General features: G+C 38.6%; 1 protein-coding gene across 1 annotated transcript in view; it reads left to right on the top strand.

Moving 5' to 3' along the window:
- The window catches only part of Actr3 (actin related protein 3), a 40,353-nt gene that overhangs the window by 2,133 nt on the left and 16,028 nt on the right, over positions 1-22,192 (top strand). Inside the window, exons 2-3 of the mRNA XM_008834546.3 lie at positions 14,935-14,990; positions 16,813-16,937. Coding sequence (XP_008832768.1) covers positions 14,935-14,990; positions 16,813-16,937 — 181 coding nt within the window. The remainder of the gene's footprint in view (positions 1-14,934; positions 14,991-16,812; positions 16,938-22,192) is intronic.

Genomic DNA, 22,192 nt, shown 5'->3' with positions numbered 1-22,192 from the left:
ACAGGGTCTCCTTGTAGCTCCAGCTGGCCTGGAACTCACTTTGTAGACCAGACTGAGATCTGCCTGCCTCTGCCTCCCTAGTGCTGGGATTAAAGGCTTGTGTCACCAAGCCCAGCCAGGGTCACTTTTAAAATTAGAGTTGGCCAGAGTAGGTAGGACTTTTCAAGTGTGTTGTGTCACAGTGACAAATACTGCTGTGTAATACTTAATGCTTTAGAAACCTCTGATTGTCAATAAAAAGTGTAGTCATAAGAAACATGGTAACATGTTAAGTAGGATTTTCTTTTTGTTTCCATCCCCACCCCCACTTTGAAATGCAGTTTTAGTTTTTTTGAATGAGTGTACTGGGTGTCTCATTGAGCTAACTGTCCTTAAAGTGACCTCTTTTCTGAAAGAGCAGCTTAGAATTTAAAACATGGGCAGGAGGAGTGGGGAGTGGGTACAACCTATACCTAGGCTGGTTCTGTTTTAATACCTTGATAACTAAATCATTGCATTACTGCATTGGTTTTATCTCACAAGAGGTTACCTGGACATTCATTGTGATATGAATTGAGCTGATTCGAAGCCCTCTTCTCAGCCTAGTATTATTTGCCCTCTGTCACAGATCACAATCTGAATTTCCCCATTTACCCTTTTATTTACTTTGCTTTTCAAAAGAACTTGTTTTTTTCCCAATTGCCTATTAAATAACACATAGAGGGGAAATCTTCTCAAGGAACTTCAAGATACATAGCACCTCCAGGAATGACCATTAGAGGGAGGGTTTGCATACATACTCTTTCCCAAATGTACACTGTACCCCTTTAATTTGTATATTCCTTTCTATGCTTTAGAGAATGCACTCATCCCTTAGGTCTCTAATTACAACTACCCACTTAGAGTAAGTGAAAAATTACAGCTTGAATCAGGTGGCTCACATTCCATTTCATTGAGGAATTTAGGCAAACGGTGGTAGTCCGTTAAACTTGATGGCAGTTTCACAAGGTTTAAGAGTTAGGACATGGGAGATTTAATCCAGAACTTTAAATTCGTGCTCCTCTAGCAAAATTCAGTATCAAAAAAATCACCTAGACTCAGGTCATGAATAAAAAAATACTTGAGAAAGAGTTTAGAACTATTTCCTTCATATCCTTATCAGGCCAACATACCTTTTTGGGTATTGGAAAAGCATTGTAGAATAAAATTTGGACAAATAGATTCCCAGCAGAGCTGGTTACTTAAAAACTAAATTACTAGAGTTGTGAGTATAGCCTAGGGTGGAGTGCCTATTTAGCAGGCACAAGCCCTAGCTTCAGACCCGAGCACCAGATAGACTAAGGGGCAGTGATGACAAGAGCAAGTTTTAAAGCAGTAAAAAAATGTAATACTTGGTAAACTTATCCTAAGTGAGTTTTGATTTGCCCACTTTTACTCGTTTCTCCAGCATTGCATTGTCAATTTTCTTTTTTAAATATTTTTTATTTTATTTTTGTTATTTTTATTTTATGTGTACAAGTATGTTGCCTGCATGTATGTAAGTTCACTCATGTAGTGTGCAATGCCAATGGAGGTCAGAAGACGACCTGGGATACCCTGGAATTGGAGTTACAGATGGTTGTTAGCTACCACCAGGGAGTTGGGAATTGAACCTGGGTCCTCTGCAAGAGCAGCCAGTGCTCTTAACCACTGAGCCATGTCTCCAGCCCTATTGGGAATTTTCTTTAGCCTTTCATCTATTTTGTTTTTCACTGATGAATATTGTGTTGGCAGATTATTTCCATTTACTATAACAGATTAATAGCCTTATTTTTATAAGTCTTAGATATATTTAGATCTAGAGTGAGTTATAGAATTTCTCAAATGCACTTAAATTTTTTAGCAGTCTTCTAAACTGTAAGCACAAATATTTCCTTGGCTTCAGTGAAAGAGGAGCTTACTTATTTAATTCATCCTGTTACCAAATCCGAGAAGTTAGTGAAGATAAAGATGATTTTGTTTGAGATCAGGGAGGAGAAGCTGGGATTGGGGGAGAATGCAGGAAGGCATACACGGGAAGTTTGTGTTTCTTGCATGAGTTCTCTTCATGTGTTAACAGTCCATTTCTCTAGTCATCCCCAAAGATAAGAACATTTGTAATCATCTTGCTGACAAAATTTTTAATTAAAATCCTTATTTCTGATGAATTTTGTATGTCTGATAATAACTTGCTGCTGTTGAGAAGTCAGATTCTAAAGACTCAGCTAAAGTATTTCCTGCCAGTCATCTTTCTGCCTGCCAGTTTCGTGTTGAAATTCCTATATTGACTTTGGATTGTGTTGTATTGTGTCTAATGACGTTCCCAGAAGTTCAGAAGTTTTATTTTTAAGAACAGAAAAAGCCAGCTAGTGGAGAGCACCAATGGCCAACTTTTTTATTTGCATCATCATATTTAACCTGTAACAGTTAGTTTTGCTCCTTATAAGTGAGAAAATGGGATGAGAGCATTTACATAACTGATGCCATTTAGTTAGTAGGTGGTGGAGTAGCTGTTTGGACCCAAGTTCTGTGGATTTTCCTGGGCCCCTCTTTTAGAACTACATGCATTTTTGGTTTGCTTTTTAGCAAAATTTACTTGACTTGTTTAAAGGAGTGTTGCAAAAATAATTCTAGCTTATGAATTAGATTCAATTAACCAGTGAAATCTTTTTGTCTTTTGGACTTTTTTTCTAAATATGTAAATTCCCAGACCATAATCCTTGTCACTTAAATTAAAAAAAAATTTACTCCCCAGGGTTTCTTAGTGAATGAGAAGTAACATTTAGAGGCAGCCATGTATAGGGCCCTGTGGTGAATTCTGTATGTTACCTCATTACCTTTCACCTCTCCTTGAGCTTTATTTGTATTATGTAGACAGGAACATTGAGCCTCTGAGAGGATAAGCTACTTGCCTAACATATTGTGGCCAATTAAATACTGATGGCATCAACCTTTTGTAAAGGTTGAACCCTTGACGATTTTGAGTCATTTCAGTATTTTTTGATTTGAGGAGAGGTTAATTGTTGGTCACTTGGAAATGGTTTCTTTGGTAGAGAAAGGATCACTATTGGGTTGAGGCTTACTGTATACCTTACGTGTAGACCATTCAGAATTATAATGAAAATGTCTAGTACAGTCTGCTTTCGTGAATCCTAAACCTAAAATCATTAAAAAAGTAAAGCAGAGTTCTTTTTTGTTTGTTTATTTTTGTTTTTTAAAACAGTTTCATTGGTAGCCTAGGCTGGCCTGGAACTCACTGGTATACCTGAAGCTGCCTTCGAACTCCAGTGATTCTGTTGCCTCTGCTTTCTGAGTACTGGGATTACAGGTGTGAGACACCATACTTATGTATGTTAGGATATGTGCTTTTCAGATAGCAGCTGTTCCCTGGGTTGTAAGGAAAGAGATGATTGTGGTCAGGAAGCCAGGCAAGTTGTAGTAAATGCCAGCTTTGAGCCATCCTTTCAAGGATCTGGATCAGTGCACAGGAGAGCATTTTACAAAGGGAAGGAAGGAAAGGCATGTTTGTGTATGCTGCTGATAAAAAGGATAGTTGCTTGGGTTCAGACATTGAGCATGATCTGTTGCACTGCTCTTCTATATGAATTGAGGACTGTAGTAATGTGAATCTAAATTTTATAATGTGAACATTTATTGAGCACCTATTGTGTACCATGTGTTATTATGTCAATATTTTTGATTGCAAAATAATTTTACTTGATAGGGAATAAAATCTGCAAGTAGAAGAGTAAATGCTGAAAATACAGCTTGCAGTACCTTCACCTAGGGAACACAATACAGTTCCATGTAGGGGAGACTGAATCAAGTTACAGGGTGTGGTACCTAGTGGGACCTGAGATCCTACTTAACTCACTGAGTGAACAGGAATTAAGAGTATGGCTTTCTTCTGTTTTTATTTTGTCTTCTGAGACAGCCTCCTGTAGCCCACGTTAGTCTTTGCTATATAGCAGAGGGTGACCTTGAACCTAAACTCTCTTCTCTCCACCGCTGTGTTACAGGCTTGCATCCCTGCATCCAGTTAGTAGTACGGCTTTTAAGAGTTGTGTGAGACATTTCATACTTAGTGTATCAGAGTCTCAAGGATTGGGCCTAACAATGTGCATTTAAATGAGCTTCCTAGATGATTCTGGTTTTGTTATTTAAGATGAGGTGTCTAAAGCTCAGCCTAGCCTGGAACTGTGTAGCCGCCCCCCCCACCCCCCAACTCACGACAGGGTTCTTGCCTCAGCCTCCCAAATCCTGGGATTACAGGCCTGTGTTTCCTAGATTCTCTTTCTTTTTTTCTTTCTCTTTATTTTTTATGTGTGTGAATGTTTTTCCTATATGTATGTAAGTGCACCCATGATGCAAAGCCTGCAGAGGTCCTACGATAGTGTTGGAGCCCCTGGAACTGACAATTGATAGCTGCCATGTGGGTGCTGGGAAATGAACTGGGAAGTGAACTGGGGTCCTTCGCTAGAGCAGCCAGTCAGTGCTCTTAACAGCTGAGCCATCTCCAGCCCTCTTCCTAGATGATTTTTATTTCTGTTTTGTTTTTTTGCCACAGGGTCTCATTATAGCCCCAGCTGGTCTGGAACTCCCAGAGATCCACCTGCTTCTGCCTCTTGAGTGCTGGGATTAAAGGCGTGCCCCCCGCCCCAGATGATTTTTTTTTTTTTTAATGTGTATGAGTGTATTGCTTGCGTGAGTGTTAAGTACACCCATGCCATGCAGTGCTTGTGGAGGTCAGAAGAGGGCGTTGGATCCCCTGGAACTGGAGTTTCAGATGGTTGTTAGCTGCCATGTGGGGGCTGGGAACCAAACAGGTTCCTCTCAAGAGCAGCCAGAGCTCTTAAATCTCCAAACTACAGCTCCTAGATGATATTTAAGTGCCCATTCCACACCAACTTTGGTGGTAGGGATGGAGCAGAAGATAGAAATTTAGAAGACTGCTCTGTTTATGTCGTTTTGCAGTTGCATTGTTTTTTTAGGGCTTGCAAGGGCGTTGTAATCTTGTGTTTGAGTTCAAGTCCTTCTACTTAAGGGCTGTGTGATTTTTGTACACTTCCACTTCAGCAGATCTCATTTTTCTCATCTATGGTTGGAGATCATAGTTGGCTACCTTAATAATTTATCTTTATAGTACATGAAGATTGTTTAGCACATAGGCTGGCATGGTAACACACCATGTTGCTGTTAGAATCATCAGCTCACTTTTTGAAGTAAAATTCTTAAGGAAAGGAACATAATGTCTTATGCTTATCCCACACAGGCCTTGGCCTGCCTGCCACAGTTCTGAGTACAGTCAGTATGTTTTTTGCATATTTAAGAAATGAATGGGAAGGAGGTACAGCTAGAATATTTAGTGTGTGTGTATGAGTGGAGGGCAGCACAGTTTTCCAGAGTTGGTTTTTTCTACTTCTGCCATGTAGGTCCTAGGGACTGAACTCACTTTGTTTGGAAGCTAGAGTCTTTACTTGCTGAGCCATTTCCTTAGCCCTGGAGAACCAATAAAATTGGGGGACCAAAGAGATGGCTCAGTAGGTGAAGACACCTGCCACTAAGCCTGATGACACAGAAAATAAATAAATGCTTTTGAAAAAGTGAAAAAATAAAGAACCAACAAAATTGGAACTTACTGTTGCATTGTATTTAGAAATGTCCACAAAGAAGTTAAAAACACAGAATCTTCCAGAATGTAGATAGAGATTTAGAAGTCATGATTATAATTTGTAAACTGAAGCTAATAAAATGAAAATTCAGAGAGAAAAGAACAGAAAAAAGTTGAATATCAGGGCTTCTTTAATATGCTGTATGTGAAACAGCTTTTTTTTTTTTTTTTTTTTTTTTTTTGAGAGACAGGCTCTCCTTGTAGTCCCGCTGCCCTGAAGCTCACTGTGTAGAGCAGGCTGGCCTTGACCTCACTGAGAACCACCTGCCTCTGCCTCCCCAGTGCTAGAACTAAAGTTGTGTGCCACCATACCCAGCTGTAAAACAGCTTCTTGAGCATGGAAGAGCAAGCCCATGTAGTTTGTGATGAGTCATCAGTCAGTCTCATCCCATGTTTGACAAGGGAAAATCTAAACCAGAGGAGAGTTTATCTCACAATAGTGCTAAATTCCTGTCCAGCAGGCCCTGCCTCCCCCAAGGTCTGCTTAGAGGCAGGAGTATGGAATGGCTAAAATGGAGCTTCAGGCAGTGTTTCCTGCAACAGAATTCCACTAGTTAATAAAAGCATTCAAGACTCCTTGTAGTTCCTTTGGAACTTTTAAGTGTAGTAACTTTTTAATGACACTACCTATTGCATCTGTAATAGCCACATGCATAAAGTAGTAGGAACAAAGCACTATAAAAATGTGCACTCTAGCTTACCAAGACTGACAGTTTTCACAGATTAAATAGTGCAAGATAAGATTGTTACAGGATTCAAGTTTTAAAACTGGGTCTTTCGAATAAGATAGTGATGAATGTTACTTTGTGCTTTGACTTGTGTAACTATGTGGGCCGTTATATAATAAATACAGAAGATATTCCATATTTTTACATTTCTAAAGGGCCATTCTGTGATTTTTTTGTTGTTGAGACAGGGTCTCACTCTGAAGCCCTCACTGGCCTGGAACTCACAGAGATCTTCCTGCCTCTGCCTCCTAAGTGCTGGGATTAAAGATGTGTACCACCGCACCCAGCCCCCACTGTGAAATTTTGCCCGATTTTGTTTCAGAATGCTTTTCAGCATCTTTTCCCATCTGTTTAAATTCAGCCCATCCGTACCTAGTCCTTTGACGGTTCTTGTTCTTGTTTCCACCCCAACATAACCAAGTAGCTTACGCGAGTATTTAAGCTTTATAAATTATTCTAATTTAATGTTTTTCTTCTGCCGTATGCATATCTAGATTCATTTGCTTTGTGTTTTTGTGAAACTTGTCTTCATGAATTAAGTGAAACACCTAATGATTCACATAGAACTACAGACCTGAGAATGCATGCCTAGAAGCACAAGGTTCAATTCCTGATACACCAAGAGTTAGAGAGCTGAACAAAGACTTTTTGGAAATAATTTAGTCTACTCTGAATTTATAGATAAATGAAGCTTGTCCCTTGTTGCTGGGCATGGTGGTACATAACCTTTAATCTTAGAGGTGGGTCTCTGACTTCCAAGCCAGCCAGGGCTATACAGTGAGAACAACAACAACAACAACAAAAAACCCAAAAAAAACAAAAAACTATATATCTATAGATATAGATATATCTTCCTGGTTATTGATAACTATTGCTGGATTCTCTTAAAATTGGAATGAGTTACAGAGGCTGCAAACTCTAGGCAACCTAGACAACACATGCTGTTATAGTTAAGGTGGTATTAGTTGAGGCCTGGTTCCTTGGCTCATCAGATTCCTTTAGTGCTTTGTCTGAAGCTATTGTAGTGCTTTAGTGAAGGACTAATTTTCTATTCTCTAACATTTGATTTTACTTACTTTATTTTTTGTGATGTTGGGACTCAAACCCAGGGCCTCCTCACACACATCAGGCAAGCACTCTACCACTGAACTAGAGAGACTTGGTTTTAAACAAAGAATTGTATCTAGATGCTAGGACAAATTACTTTTATAAAATGAAAATTTTTGGTAAGAATTAGGCTTTTTTAGTATTTGGATTTTTGTTAGAGATACAGTAAATGGGTTTTGTACAAATCAGCTGTTTCAAGGGCCTTTTACGTTTTTCTAATTAAAAAAAAATTTATGTGTGAGTGTATTACCTGCATGTATGGAAGTGCACCCATATCATGCAATGCCCTCGGAGGTCAGGAGAAAGCGTCAGGTCCCCTGGAACTGGAGTTACAGGTGATTGTTAGCTACCGTGTGGGTGCTGGGAACCAAACTTGGGTCCCCTGCAAGAGCAGCTAAAGCTCATAGCCTCTGAGCCACCTCTCTAGCCCCATTTTTATTTTTGAGATAGTTATTGTCCTTCAAAAACACTACAAAGTAGATACACATTTTTATATTTACAAGATAAAGATGCTGAGTTACTAAGTAGCAGATCTGGAATTGGACCTTCAAGGTGCAGTCATTTCAGAGACCACTGTTATACATTGTGCCTGGTTAGGATGTACTGTGGCAATACATGGTTAAGTTTTTAACCTAGTTTTTAGGAGTAGGCATTTTAAGCATTGACCCTTTAATTAAAATAAAATGTCTTTAGAACTACTGTTTTAGTATAGAATATGTGGGAAAGTCTTAGTGATCGATTCAAATGCAAATTAAATGATACAGAATTATTTATAGACCATTTCAATATTCTGAGGATAAGTACTGTTACCTAAGACCACTATTGACATTTGCAGAATCATTCCAGATAGTTAAGGGACCGAAGAGATGACTAAGTGGTTAAGAGTGCATATTGCTCTTGCAGAGGACCAGATTTGGTTCCTAGCATCAATATGGCTCCAGTTCCAGGGGATTTGATGCCCTCTTTTGGCCCTCCAGGTACCAGGCATGCATGTGGCGTGCATACATACATGCAGGCAAGCACTTGTACACATAATTTTTTTTTTTTTAATCTTAAGAGTACTTAACACTCTCAAATAAGAAAGCTTAGTTAAGAAAAAGTGAAGGCATATATATTCCTTCACTTTGAAAATGAGTAATCTAATGGTACATTAAAAAAGTAATTCCGAAGTCTTATGTGGTAGTACATACCCGTAATCCCAGCACTTGGGAGGTGGAGGCAGAAGGATTGGAATTCAAAGTCCTCCTTGACTGCATAGTGAGTTTAAGGCCAGCCTGGAATACGTGAGACCCTATCTAAAATAAAACCCCCAACGTAATTCCTTTATTGTTAGTGACCATACAAAACACAGTAAGACAAGTAATTGAACTTAGAAAAATAGATTGCTTTGAAAAAGGAAAACTTACTAGATTCAGATGACTTGACATTTGGCTCTGAAATAATGACTATATAGATTAAAGGAAACCCTCTAGTTACTGGAAAGTAGAATGTTTTTCTAAAGTAGAGTGTTACCTATGCAATACATGATGTATTTGATCTATGAAGTACACAAAGTTCTAATAAAGACTTGAACATTTTCTGCTCAAAAGTCTGATTTTGCTTTATAATAAGAAAGTAGACTTGGTAGAACAAATAGTGATGACTGAGAATTTTACTGCTTCTAAAATGCCTTTTAAAGGCAGTGTAAACTTCTGTATAGATTTTGGAAAATCTTTTAAAAGATGATTTTTTTTCCTTAGGTGCTAATTTTTTACTGTGGGGTGAAGGTATTCTCCGACTGTCCTTGTTAGTATGTGTGAATGACCGTACTTAAGAGTTTCAGATTCCATTATTTGAGAAACAAAATCAGACTGAGCTCTGCTTCTTTTTTTGAGATATGGTCTCCCTGTAGCCCTAGCTTGCCTGGAACTCACTATGTAGACCAGGCTGGCATCCATCTCACAGACATTCAACTGCCTCTACCTCCTGAGTGCTGGGATTAAAAGGCACATACCATATGTGGCCAAACTGAGCTTTCAAAGAAAAGAAACAGGATTTAAAATGTTTGGGAAGACTGAAGAGACTCAAGAGAAATGTAACTTGGGCCCTCTGTAAAAATTTTGGATGTAGACTGGAGAGATGGCTCAGCAGTTAAGAGCACTGACTGCTCTTTCAGAAAGAGGATTCAGGTTTGATTCCCAGCACCCCCATGGTGGCTAACAACCATCCTTAACTCCAGTTCCAGGGGATCTGACACCCTCTTCTGACCTCCATGGGCATTGCATGGCAGGTACATTTACATACACATAAAAGAAAAAAATAAATGAATTAATTAAAATAAAATTTTTGGTTGCAGATAACACCAACAAAGTTATGCAAACCAACAAAAGCTCTCTTTCTATATAGAGTTCAGTATAAAGAATGCAGTTGACAGGAAGGCTTGGAGACCTAGAGGTAGAAAAAGAGCAGGAACCCACATCTAGGCTGTACTGTAGGAGCGGCACCAGTCCCAAGTTGTGTTTTCCTGGCAATTAGGATCTGAAGTTGTCACTTGAGCTTAGACTGGCTGGAGAACTGTCAGATAGTACCTCATATGTGATGGGCTGTATCAGTTTCCTCACAGTTTGCCTTCTACCAAGAAGATCAGTGGTAATTCCTAACAAATAGGATTGAGAATTTGGTTCTGGCAGGTAGTCAAAAGGTAAGGATGAAAAAGTAGGTTTCCCTCGCCCCTCCCCATTTCTCTCAGAGAATGTTTTTGAGACACAGGTAACCAAGGCTGGCCTCATCCTCCTTCTTGATTTTCCCACCTCAGCATTTTTGAGTTGGTGATATGAGTGTACCACCATGCCCAGCCCCATTTTTCATTATGTCACCTAAAATTCCTTATTTTTGTTTGATAGCTCCTTGATGTATTACTGATTATCAATTTGAATGAAAATATTCTTTTCTAAAAGTGTAAAAACTCTTGTGAGTTTTATAATGTGTTCAATAAATGCCTTAAAGATCACATGAATAAAGCTGGATTTTCATTAGAAAAGAGGTATAACAGGAAATAAAAGACTATTCAGGCTGGGCTTGAACTTGAGATCCTCCTGCCCTAGCTTTTTGAGTACTGGTATTACAGGCATGCTTCATGTCCTGTGACAGATTATTTTGTTTTTAATACTGTTTTTAGTAGGCAGAAGTATGTAATGTCTCTAAAACTAGGAAAGGGAGAAGTTTATCCACTTTGTTTATAGTTGGAGAAATTGATCTTTAGTAAATATCTAGTAAGCATAAATTATGCAAATAAGTATTTTTCATGGTTCTGAGTAATAAAGAGAAATTAGAAACAGTGCCTGCCTTTAGGAAACTCATATATAATACTGGTAAGATAAGATAGTACAATCAATCCTGCTAGGCATGGTTCCCACATTTGTCTCAGCACCTGGGCAGCTGAGGATCAGGAGGATCAGGAATTCAAGGTCAGCCTGAGCTACATACAGAGACCCTATCACAAAAACAAAAAACTAAAATACCAACCCAACAATTAAAAAGACTATACTAAATGCTGTGACAGATGAAATAGTCTTTGGAATTATAGGTGGAAGGAAATAAACATTTTCCAAAGAAGATAGAAAAGTGCTCCCTGGTAGAGAAGATAATCGAAATAGGTATTTAGGGATGAGCAAGAATAGTGATAGAAGTAAAGTGAGCTGGGAACACTGCAGGCTGTATCTAAGGTTGCCTGCTGGTTCCGTGACTGGAGTGTTTTATGGTACAGTGAACTAGTGGCAGAACCTGATACATGGTAGGTGCTGTTTGTGGGGCTGGATAGATGGCTCTGTGGTGAAGAGTCCTCACTGGTCTTGTAGAGGACCTGAGTTTCCCAGTACTCACGTTCTGTTACTTAGAACTACTGACAGCCCAGCTCCCAGGGATCTCATGACCCTGTTCCATGTCTGTGGGTATTGTACTTATGTGTCTAACACCACCCCCCCATACACATCATTTAAAATAAAAATAAAACCTTAAGTAAGTGCTATTTGTATTGACTCAAAGTTATGTTAGGAGCTCAGTGGGTGTGCACATCTGTAATCCCATCACCTAAGATGCTCACATTGTTTAGTTGTTTTGGGGGGTGTTTAGCTCTAAATACATGAAATTCTCTGTTTGCAGTTGATGTATAAAATTTGGTGTTAATGTGCCTTTGATATATTTCAAAGTAATCACTAAATGTAATTTCTCTATGTACAGTAGACATTTAAAAAAAAGCCACTAAGTTTGGAAACATTTTGAGTTAATTTAAGGTGACTCAAAAATAGTATATAAGCAATAAAAGGTACCTGCACATGCTATTAAATTAGTGGCTTTTGGGAAGTCATCAGGATGCTCCCTTGCTGGAGCATCACCATTAACATTTAAATGTCCCTGAAGGGCAACTCCCCCCATCCTTCATTATATATTTAAGGTGTACAACATGATATTTTAATTAAATGTACCTTCTGTAATGATTCCCACAAACTATCATCTGGGACATAGTTACAATTTATATATGTGGTAAAAACACTTAAGATCTCCTTTAGCAAATTTTGAATATATGGTATGTAGTTCTTAGCAATAGTTACCACCTGTTCCTTAAGGTTCTCGTATTTATTCATCTTATAATTGAAGGTTTGCATTTTTCCATCAGTATCTTTATTTCTCCCACCTCCCAGTTCCAACCAGTTTTCTACTTTGTTTCCCAAAAATGTGACTCTCAGATTCTACACATCTTTATCTTTTACCTTCAGTCCTTTGACTATGAGTTGCGTGTGTGCACGCACGCGTGTGTAACTCTTTGAGATGTCTCAAGCCTCCAATTAAATTGGTTTCCCAATTTCTTATTCCCCCTCCCCCCAAAAAAAGTGTGTCACTTTTTGCTATTGTCTACTGAGACCCAGGGATCTGGTTCTTTTCTTTTTCTTTCTGTTTTTCATACCCTCCTTCTAGAATGGATACTACTACATTGGTTGCTGGTCTGCTCTTGAGTTTTCCTGATCCTTTATCCCTGCCATTGTGTTGTTCTGTTCATCCAGTTGTCTTTTCTATTTCCAATACTGTGCTTACCCAACATGGTTCCACGTGCATTTGCATAATTTTCATTTTTCTGGTGATTCTTCTATGTTAACAGATGCAAGTGATTTCTCTTTTACTTCATTGTAGTCAAGTCTGATGGCTGTCCTTATCTGACAATTCTAGCATGTGGGTCACTGTCACTTTGGGATCACTGGGTCATAGTATTCTGGTTTTAAATATGTGGAACTTCATTGGGGCTGGTTGTAGAGTTCCCTAATATTCAAGGATGAAAGGATCTGCTCTTTATTCTTAATCTGGAGAGGGCTTCAGTAACTATTTTACAGTGGAATCATTTTTTAGAAACTGAAACAAGTTTGTATTCTATCTTGTAGGCAGTAGATTATCATTTTAAGATTTTTGGGTTAGACAGTGATTTTTAGAGATTATTCTCTTCCGCTTTGTATAGGATTTCTAGAACAGATAGCAGAGCATCCTGTTTGAGGGTTTCTGATTCTAACAGTTTAAGATTATCTTGTATTAGACAAATCTTCATTTCAGTGTGATGTATTCCATTCCTTTGCCCAGCAGATGGCAAAGTATACCATTTGCCTTCCATTAGTGCTCTTGTGACCTGTACTGTTGTCGGTAATGTTCAAATTGACTCTGTAATCGTATTTCAGCTAGATTACAGTTGCTATTGATGGAGTCCATGAGGACAGATTGTTCATATCAGTTCTTGCTGGTCTTATGCAGTGGAGCACTTCTGATTTTTCTGTCTGCAAACTTGTGAAGTGTGAGGTATTCTGTCAGTCATGCTGACCTCCTTCCATTTCAGGAGGCATATTTTTTCCACATGTGAAGGCTTGACATTAGTAAGCCAAGTTTGGATTGGAAAAATAAAACACTACTTTGCTATGCAAAGGTATCAGATATAAGTAGATAAATAGTTTTTCATAATTATAACAATTTAAAACTCAAGGTATCTGTTTGACTTAGGTGATTATGTAAGAAATGGAAAGTGTGGAGAGGACATAGGGAAAGTGTGATTAGGACTGGTATTTGTTGTATATGCTGTGTGCCAGGTGCTGTGATATATACCTTGTTTTATCCTTCTTAATTCTTTTGAACTGTCCTAAGTTAACTGTCTTGTACTGATGGGAATAACCCCTGCCCCCCAAGCTAAGGCTTGAACTCAGCATGCTACCATTGAGCTAAACCCCCAGCTTCCAACACTCAGGAATTATTAAATAATACAGAAGCAGTCAACTGTCTGAGGAAGTAAAAGTTTCCTAGAGACAGTTGATACTTAACCTGAATTTTGCAGGATGAGCAGGAGTGGTTGCATTTGGGGCTCAAGAGAGAGTATCTGATAAAGGCAGAGCAGGGTTAATAGTGACTCAGCGGCATCAAATGAGTTGCACTGTTCAGAAACTGTCAGCAGTCATCTGGCTAGGGAGTCTAACAGTATCAGGGCAGCTAAGAGCAGTTATTAGGCATCAGATATTAAAGGAAATTTTGTGTGCCTTTCAAAGTTTTGTTTATTTTCTTTTTAAACATGGACAGTGGGAAACATTTGAAGGTTAACCAATAGAGCAGTATCATGCTTTGGACAATCTTTGTTTCTTCTTATTTTTAATGATTTATCTATTGATATACTAAGTTCTTTTTTGGGAGTTCCCAGCTGGCCTGGAAGTCTGAAGAGATCTGCCTCCCTCTGTCTTCCGAGTACTGGGATTAAAGGTGTGCAGCACCACACCCATCTTGATATACTCAGTTCTTGGACTTAGTTTTGGAGTTGGGCATCCACGAAGAATTTTCTTTTTATATTTGAGAAAAAAATTGCAGATATTATTAGAGTTTAGTCACAGAAATTTAAATGAAATACTGTGACTTTTTCTTGAAGTAGAATTTTTCTCAAAGGCTATGGGCATTTAGGGGCTAGTGAGATGGCTTAGCAAGTAAAGGTGTTTGCTGTCAAACTTGACTACTGAGTTCTAACCCCAGATCTCACATGGTGGAAGGAGGGAGCCAATTTGTGAAAGTGGTTTTCTGACCTCCATTGTGGCAAGTGCACACACGCGCGCGTGCACACACACACACACACACACACAAATGTAATTTCTTTAACACAAATGTAATTTCTTTAAAGCTATGGCATGTGAGTTAGTAGCTCAGTCATTGAGCACTTACCTAGCATGCACAAAGCCATGTGGTTTGGTGCACGAACTGAAGACTGTAACAACCATAGGCATTTGTGATTTTGATAAAATTTTCAAAGCAGAGTTAACTGAGCCAAAACTCAAATTTTAAGTTATGAACTATAAAATCTAATTTCATAACAAATAGAAAATTTAAGAATTAATATAATATTTACTAAGATTAGTGAAATTATATAACTTTTTTATTTTCCAGATATACAAAACTAGGATATGCTGGGAATACAGAACCACAGTTTATCATCCCATCCTGTAAGTATTTCTTTTAATCCACAAATGAGCTGATTTACAGATCTCCTTCCGCATAATAAAAATAAAGCAAGTAACAATCCATGCTATCAGAATTCGTCCTTCAGAAACATGGCTGCTAACTTGTATACGGAGCCCTGTTTCTGGATCTGATTATTATTTCAGTGCTGTTTACCAAATCTACTAAGTAGCTCTTGGGAAAGCAAAACAGAACCTGCTAGTGAGTTGATAATTAAACGGTTTCCTGCTTTGAGGATGTTGCTGTTTAGCAGTGTGGCTGTAACTAGTTAGTAAGTCGCACATCTGTGTAATTCAGCTAAGGTAGCTGTCCTTTAGCTCTAGGCTACATTACTGTTGGCAGGATGGGTGCTGTAGAAGATGAGTCCATAAGTGAAGATAAAGACAGCATGCCACCTTTGACAAAAGCTTCAGCTGTGTTTTGCTATTGTATAAGCTCATCTTGTACATTGTCTCTGGGCTTTTGCTTGTTCCTATTTCCGTTATCCTTACTTTTGCTGACCATAATTGCCTTTAAGTAGATTTGGATTGTTAGAGTTGTTTTTATTAGTAAAGATTATATCTTGTTCTCAACATACTTTTGTACTTTGATTTCCATCAATGTAGATCTATTCACATAATTATTTTGAATAAGGGCTGCTTAACTTGAATTCAAAGAATGATAACTTAGTTAAAAAGTACACAATAGATTTTTAAAATTTTTACTTTTATGCATGCGTGTGTGTGTGTGTGTGTGTGTGTGTGTGTGTGTATATGTAGGGGATAGATAAGGGCATCAGATCCTTGGAGCTTGGAATTACAGGCAGTTATGAGCTGCTCTTAATTGCTGAGCCGTCTCTCCAGCCCCCAAAAGTACATAACAGGGTTGCCTCTGGAAATATACACTGGGCATCTGAAATTATTTAAAAGGATTGTTGTAACTTTTTCTTAAATTAATCGAGGCGTCCATTATATATCTGATTAAAGTTTAACAGATCCCTATGGGATCTAAATTACTAGATCATGATAATGAATAAAGATGCAAAGAGAATTTAAGAATTCTTGCAGAGTTTCTCCTTTCATGTGTTAGTGTTTTAAACCTTAATTTCTGATTGCCCATCAAGCTTATATTGATTTTGTGTGATTGTAATTTTACTTTATTTAATTTGGGGTGTTGTGTGTGTGTGTGTGTGTGTGTGTGTGTGTGTGTGTGTGTGTACGCACCTTTTCTATAACATGCATGATGTGGATGTCAAAGGAAGACTTTCTGGAGTCTGCTCTTTCCTTCCACCATATGGGTTCTGGGGATCAGACTCAGGTTGTCAGACTTGTGTAGCAAGCACTTTTATATACTGAGCCATCTGAGCCATCTCTGTGGCCCTCTAGGATTATATTTTTATTTGGAATGAAGCTAAGGATTGGTGGTGAAGGCCTGAAGTGAGCTCTGTCTCAAAAGTAAAACTGAAAAAGTAGGCTGCTCTAGCTCAGTGATAGAGTATATATGAGACCCTGGGCTCAATTCCCAGTAGCACAGATACACAATTAGAATCCAAGTAGATCTTTACTAGTTTTAAAAAGCATAGCTGAAACACTCTCATAGTAGTACCTTTTGAGGGTTTTGTACTCAGACCTTTCTGAGAGGAAGTTGAGGTGTCATTGTGTAAAACAGATTTTGTCACAGATTTTTCATGGCCTTTGTTCATAAGTTTGACAGTTTAAATACCCTAGGTCATGTTTTTTAAGTAACAGTTTATAATCAAAGGGAGGGCAAGTTGTTTTGTTTGAGGAAATGAATTTTTTAAAAATGTCTAAATAACTTATTTCAAAGGTATTGCGATTAAAGAGTCAGCAAAAGTAGGTGATCAAGCCCAGAGGAGGGTGATGAAAGGTGTGGATGACCTAGACTTCTTCATTGGTGATGAAGCAATAGAAAAACCTACATATGCGACAAAGGTACGTTTCTGTGGTTTATATAAAGAAATATGATCTTCTTTCAAAAGTAGTGAGTTAAGCTCTTAACCATAGGTGTATCTTCTCTGTGGCTTAATTGCTGCCCTCTGTCGGGGAGGGAGGATTTTAAGCTATAGAAGTAGAAGTGAACAGATTTACTTTCCCATACCCACATGATCTTGGGGCCCTCAGTGGGTTTGAGTTTTCTTTTCCTCTGCATTGCCATATCTAGAGGGAGCCCCCCTAGATTCAAACACAAACCTTTTGTTTTGGAAGCTTAAGTCATCTAGAAATACTGTTCTTTCTTCTACCTTTTCCATCTCTTCTTTCTTGCCCAAATCCTCTCAGTTGAAATATAACTTATACACAGTAGTATGTCAAGTCTTCATTGTACATCTTTAGGGGTTTTTATGACCACCTCTATGAGTTCAAGAGCAAATCTAGTAACAGAGAAGTTTCCTCTATGTGCTTGTCAACAGCTCTCACCTCAGTGTTTCCAGAAGGCAAACACTGACCTTCCTTGAGTTTGCACATTTCCTCTTTTGTGCTTTCTTCTTTCTCTTCTAATTTGTTAATGAATAACCACTGTATGTAAAACAAAACAAAAACTTTGCTGTCTGCTGAGAAGAAAGTGGAAAATAAGAACCAGCTTCTTTGCCTGGCTTGATAGACTATTTATAATGTAGTAAAAAGGGAAACATTGAAAAATTATTATGGATTGTAGGGTTAGTAAAAGAGAAGCATAAGATATCTGGGCATGTGCCACAGGAGTATCTTGCCTAGTTGGGGGATTTAGCAGTCCTTGAGGAATAATAAATCATTAAGCTGAAATATAAAATAGGAGTTAGGTGAGGTCTGCAAGCAGAGTAGCCAGTATACAAGAAGACTTTAGTATGAAGGAGACCAGAGCAGCACAGCTCACCTCACATACATGAAACAAAAAGAAAGAAGTCCAGGGGCTGCATAGGCACCAGGATCTCTAACCTGCAGGCAGCATTCATGGGTTTCCTAGATGAACAGTGGTAATGAGGCTGCCTGTGGGAACTTGAGTTCTGGTTGTGCTCTTTCTGGTTCCATGATGTCATTCAGTGGCTTAATTTCTGTGTTCAGCTTATTAATCTATATAATGGAACTATTAGTACTTCAGGGTTGTTGGGAACCTTAATCAGAGAATCCATGTAAAGAAATTATTGTAGTGCTTTGAACAGTGAAGAGAAATTATGGAAGGGGAGGCAAGCATGATTCTGAGGAAATGGGATAAGACAGGATGTTAGTAGCTTGGACTAAGGTGATAGCAGTAAGGATAGAGAGAAATGAAAATCATGTGTGCTCACATGTGTAAATGCTAAAACGTTAGAATAGAAAAACTCATATCTAAAAGAGAAAAGCACTGGATAAGGTGGTGTACTCTTTAAGCCAGCACTCCCAGAGGCAGAGGCAGCCCTGGTCTATACACTGAGTTCCTGTCAGGCCAGGGCTGCATGGTGAGACTTGGTTTCCAAACAACAACAAAACAAATGAAGAAAAAATACCATAACTTAGTTTTGGCAATTATCAACTTGTAAATAATCTTACTTTGTTGACTCTTTTCCCTATTTATTTTATAGTAAATCATATGTACTTATCTCTTAATATTATTCAATATCTTCTAGTCAGTGCTTAGTAAATTTCCATGATTGTTACTTATATTGGTTAATTTGTTTGGATCAAGATTAGATCTGCTCATTAGATTTAGTTGATAAGCCTAAGCCTTGTGAGTCTTTTGTTTTTTTTTTTTTGCCATTCGCATTTTATCTTTTTTTCTTACCATTTGCTTATAGAGGGAAAAATACCTATCAAATATAAACCTTATTGTGGATTCTACTGATTAGATATTTGTGTCATTTAATGGGATCTACCACTTATACATGTACTTTTTTTGGCGGGGGGTTCTTTTTGAGACAGGTCTCCCTGTAGTTCCAGCTGGTCTTGGACTCGCTATTGAGGCCAGGCTGGCTTTGAACTCACAGAGATCTGCCTGCCTCTGTCTCCTGAGTGCTGGGATTAAAGAAGTGTACCACCATGCCCGGCATATATTTACTTTTGCATAGAAATTTAAAAGTCTGACCTAGAAGTGTGTGAAAATTTATTTTTGTCAAGAGTAAAAAAGTATTTAAAGAGTAACCAAGAATGATTAGTGAGATACCATTGGTAACTAGGTACAGTAATTGAGGGTACTTCTAGTTCCCATGTAGTTTTATTCCTTATCTCTTGAGATTAAGAACATTAAAAGAAGAGTATTGGGGTGGTATAGGGAGGAGAGAATACGTTGAACTTTTAGTACATTGTTTATTTGAAGTACCTGTGAGGCATCTGACATATTTCCAGACAGTTCAATGTGTGGGCTTTGGAGCTCAAAAACAAAAAAGACAGCTAAAGACAGAGATAAGGGAGATATCAGTTACTTTGGGAGGTTAATGCAGTTATCAGGGAAGTCCATAGCAAGAGATGAGCCTGAGAAGTGCACTAAGTAAGTAGCCTTGAGTAGAGAGGGACAGAATGAGTGTACAGATAAATAGCATGGAATATCAAGAAAGATACCTGATAAATGAGATAGTGAGTAGGTTGGAGTGCGTAGTTTTACAAGTATAGAGGAGCTAGGTGAATGCAGTTTGTGAATGGTTAATCAGGTAAAGAAAAACAATAAGGGTACTATTTCATGAGGTTTGATTGTGACTGGGAGAGGGAGAGATGATAGATTGCCTGATTAAGATGGGAGAGAGGTTTAAATGCTAAGTTCTAGTCTAGAAACCTGAAAGATGACACATAAAGTCTTTGAGAAAGCTTAGAGGAATGAGATCTAAAGTACAGATCAAATTTTAAATGGGGTGGAACTGGACTGACTTGGGAAATGGCTTAGCAGTTAAGTGTTTGCTGATCTTGCAGAAGATCCAAGTTTTGTTCCCAGCCCCCACATTGGGCAGCTTACAACCACTTGTAAATCCAGCTCCAGGGGGTTAGACACCCTTTTAACCTTTGGGGGGCACGTGCACTCATGTGCACATACACATAGATACATATAATTAAAAATAAAATAAATATTTTTAAAATTGGTGCTGAGAATATTACTAACATTATAGTAGAAGTTCTGCAGATTTAGTGAAGGAGATTACATTCTTGGCTCTTGAATTTTTCCTTTCTCTGTGAAAGACACTTGGTGTCGCCTGCTGTTCAGGGGAAGGGTTCCTGGGAAAATGTGAAATCAGTGTGGTCAAGTCACTGAAGAATCATCGTTGTGGAGAATCAGGGTGAGCATAATGCAGACTGGCCAGACAGTGAAGTTCTTTGAAAAGAACAAATCAAGTGTGGATTCTTAGTGTGCCCCCCCTTTAGCCCCAGTGCCTCATTTAAAAAATGTAACTTTTGGAACCTTTTCTGCCTTCAATACCTTAATACAACTTCCTGCTCCTTGGTAAGTATGATATTTTGATGCTGTTCCAGACACATGCAGCATATACAGAACCACCATAGGATCTGCTGATAGGTTTTTTTGTTTTAGGCAGATTCATGAGACTCTCAGTCTCACAGCATGAACCCCCTCCAAGTTCATAAGCCACATGTAAATTTGGTATTCTCTCTACCTTTATGGTATAAAAGGAAAGAATCTATTACCAGAGATCAATGAAAGAGCTGAAGTCTTTGTTATCAGTCCATGCACACATAACTGTATACTGTCAACATTGTGGGTGTAGATGGGTTTTCACGGCAGGGTCATGATAGGTTGGGTGTGGATAGATAGCATCAGAGTTGATGGGGCATAAAAATCCACTCTGTGTGTGTGTGTGTGTGTATCTTCATGGTTAGGGAGTGTTAGGACAGGGGACTGAAAATCTTAGTCATGGTCATAAGAGGTGTATTGAGGGAGTATTGTTTGCTAGACTAGTAAGGAATAATGATTAGAGAAGACTGCCTGGGTTTCAGGGATTTAGGGATGATGGTAAGGATGAGAACTAAACTGGCCAAAATAGAAAAGAAATCATTGAAGGTGAAGTCTGTGAGCCAAGAGGCCATTCTTTTCTTCCACAGATTCTGTCAGACACATTTCAGGTCACAATTGCTATGAACAGAGCTGCTCTCCACCTTATTCCTACCTTTAGTCCTCAGGGACTTAGCTATGCTTCATTTACTCTTTCCTTTTAATACCAGACCTTTATGAATTTCAAATTATTTTCTCTGTTGAATCCAATCACGTGTCTTTTTGACATGTTTGTTTCCTAAAATTATTTCTCTTTTAATCTTCTCTCTTTTTTTAAAAGGTCCTTTGTGTGTGTGTGTGTGTGTGTGTGTGTATGTATGTGTGTATGTGTATGTGTATGTGTACATCTGCCACAGAGCACGTGTGGAGGTCAGAGGAAACTTTCAGGAGTCTGATATCTTTCCTCCAAGGGTTCCTGTGATGGAACTCAGGTCGTCAGGCTTACACAGGAGAGAGGTCTTTTACCCTCTCAGCCATCCGCTGGGCCCTACTCTTGGTTCTCTGCCTCACATTTTCCCCTATTGTCACTGATTCTGCCTTTACTGCTTTCCCAGTGTTAGTATCTCCTAAGCACTGCCCTCGGTTTACTTTACTCTCTTCTCCTTCCGTTCTCCCTCTTTTCCCGTTCTACTCTCCTATGATAGAACACAGTCCAAGTGCAAAGCAAACATGGTTTTGAGAATCTGGTCCCCTTGACTGAAGGTAGCCTTCATGTACTTTTAGACATGCAGTTTCATTAGTAGCTTCAGTGTCTATTTTGGTCTATTATGCATTATTTACTTTATCTTTTTCTAATCTTTATATGTTCTTTCCTACTTTGTCTCATCCTCCCCTCTACCTCCCAGAAAAGACAAAAGCTAAAACTTGAGATCTCTGTTTAAGAACTGTTATAGATACGACTTTCTCAGTTAAACCTTCATTTGCAAGCCATTTTGTTGATCGTCTTGTTCTGGAGATAGATTTTATTTCTTTAAAAATCTAATTTAGAGACTTCTGTTGTGCTGGGCATGGTGGTACACATATTTAAGCCCAGTACTCAGGAGACAGAGGCAGGTGGATCCCTGAATTCAAGGCCAGCCTGGTCTACATAGCAAGTTCAGGCCAGCTAGCTGTTACATAGTGAGACCCCTGTCCCAAAGAGAAAGAAAGAATAAAAACAGGTCTTAACAATGTGCTGGGTGGGGTAGTGCATACCTATAAACCCAGCACTCTAGAGGCTGAAGCAGGGAGGCATCATGTGACC

Source organism: Nannospalax galili, unplaced genomic scaffold, assembly GCF_000622305.1.
Source record: "Nannospalax galili isolate Female #2095 unplaced genomic scaffold, S.galili_v1.0 scaffold37, whole genome shotgun sequence".
NCBI lineage: Eukaryota > Metazoa > Chordata > Mammalia > Rodentia > Spalacidae > Nannospalax > Nannospalax galili.
Note: the sequence above shows the minus strand (reverse complement) of the source record. Positions and strands in the feature narration are given on the sequence as shown.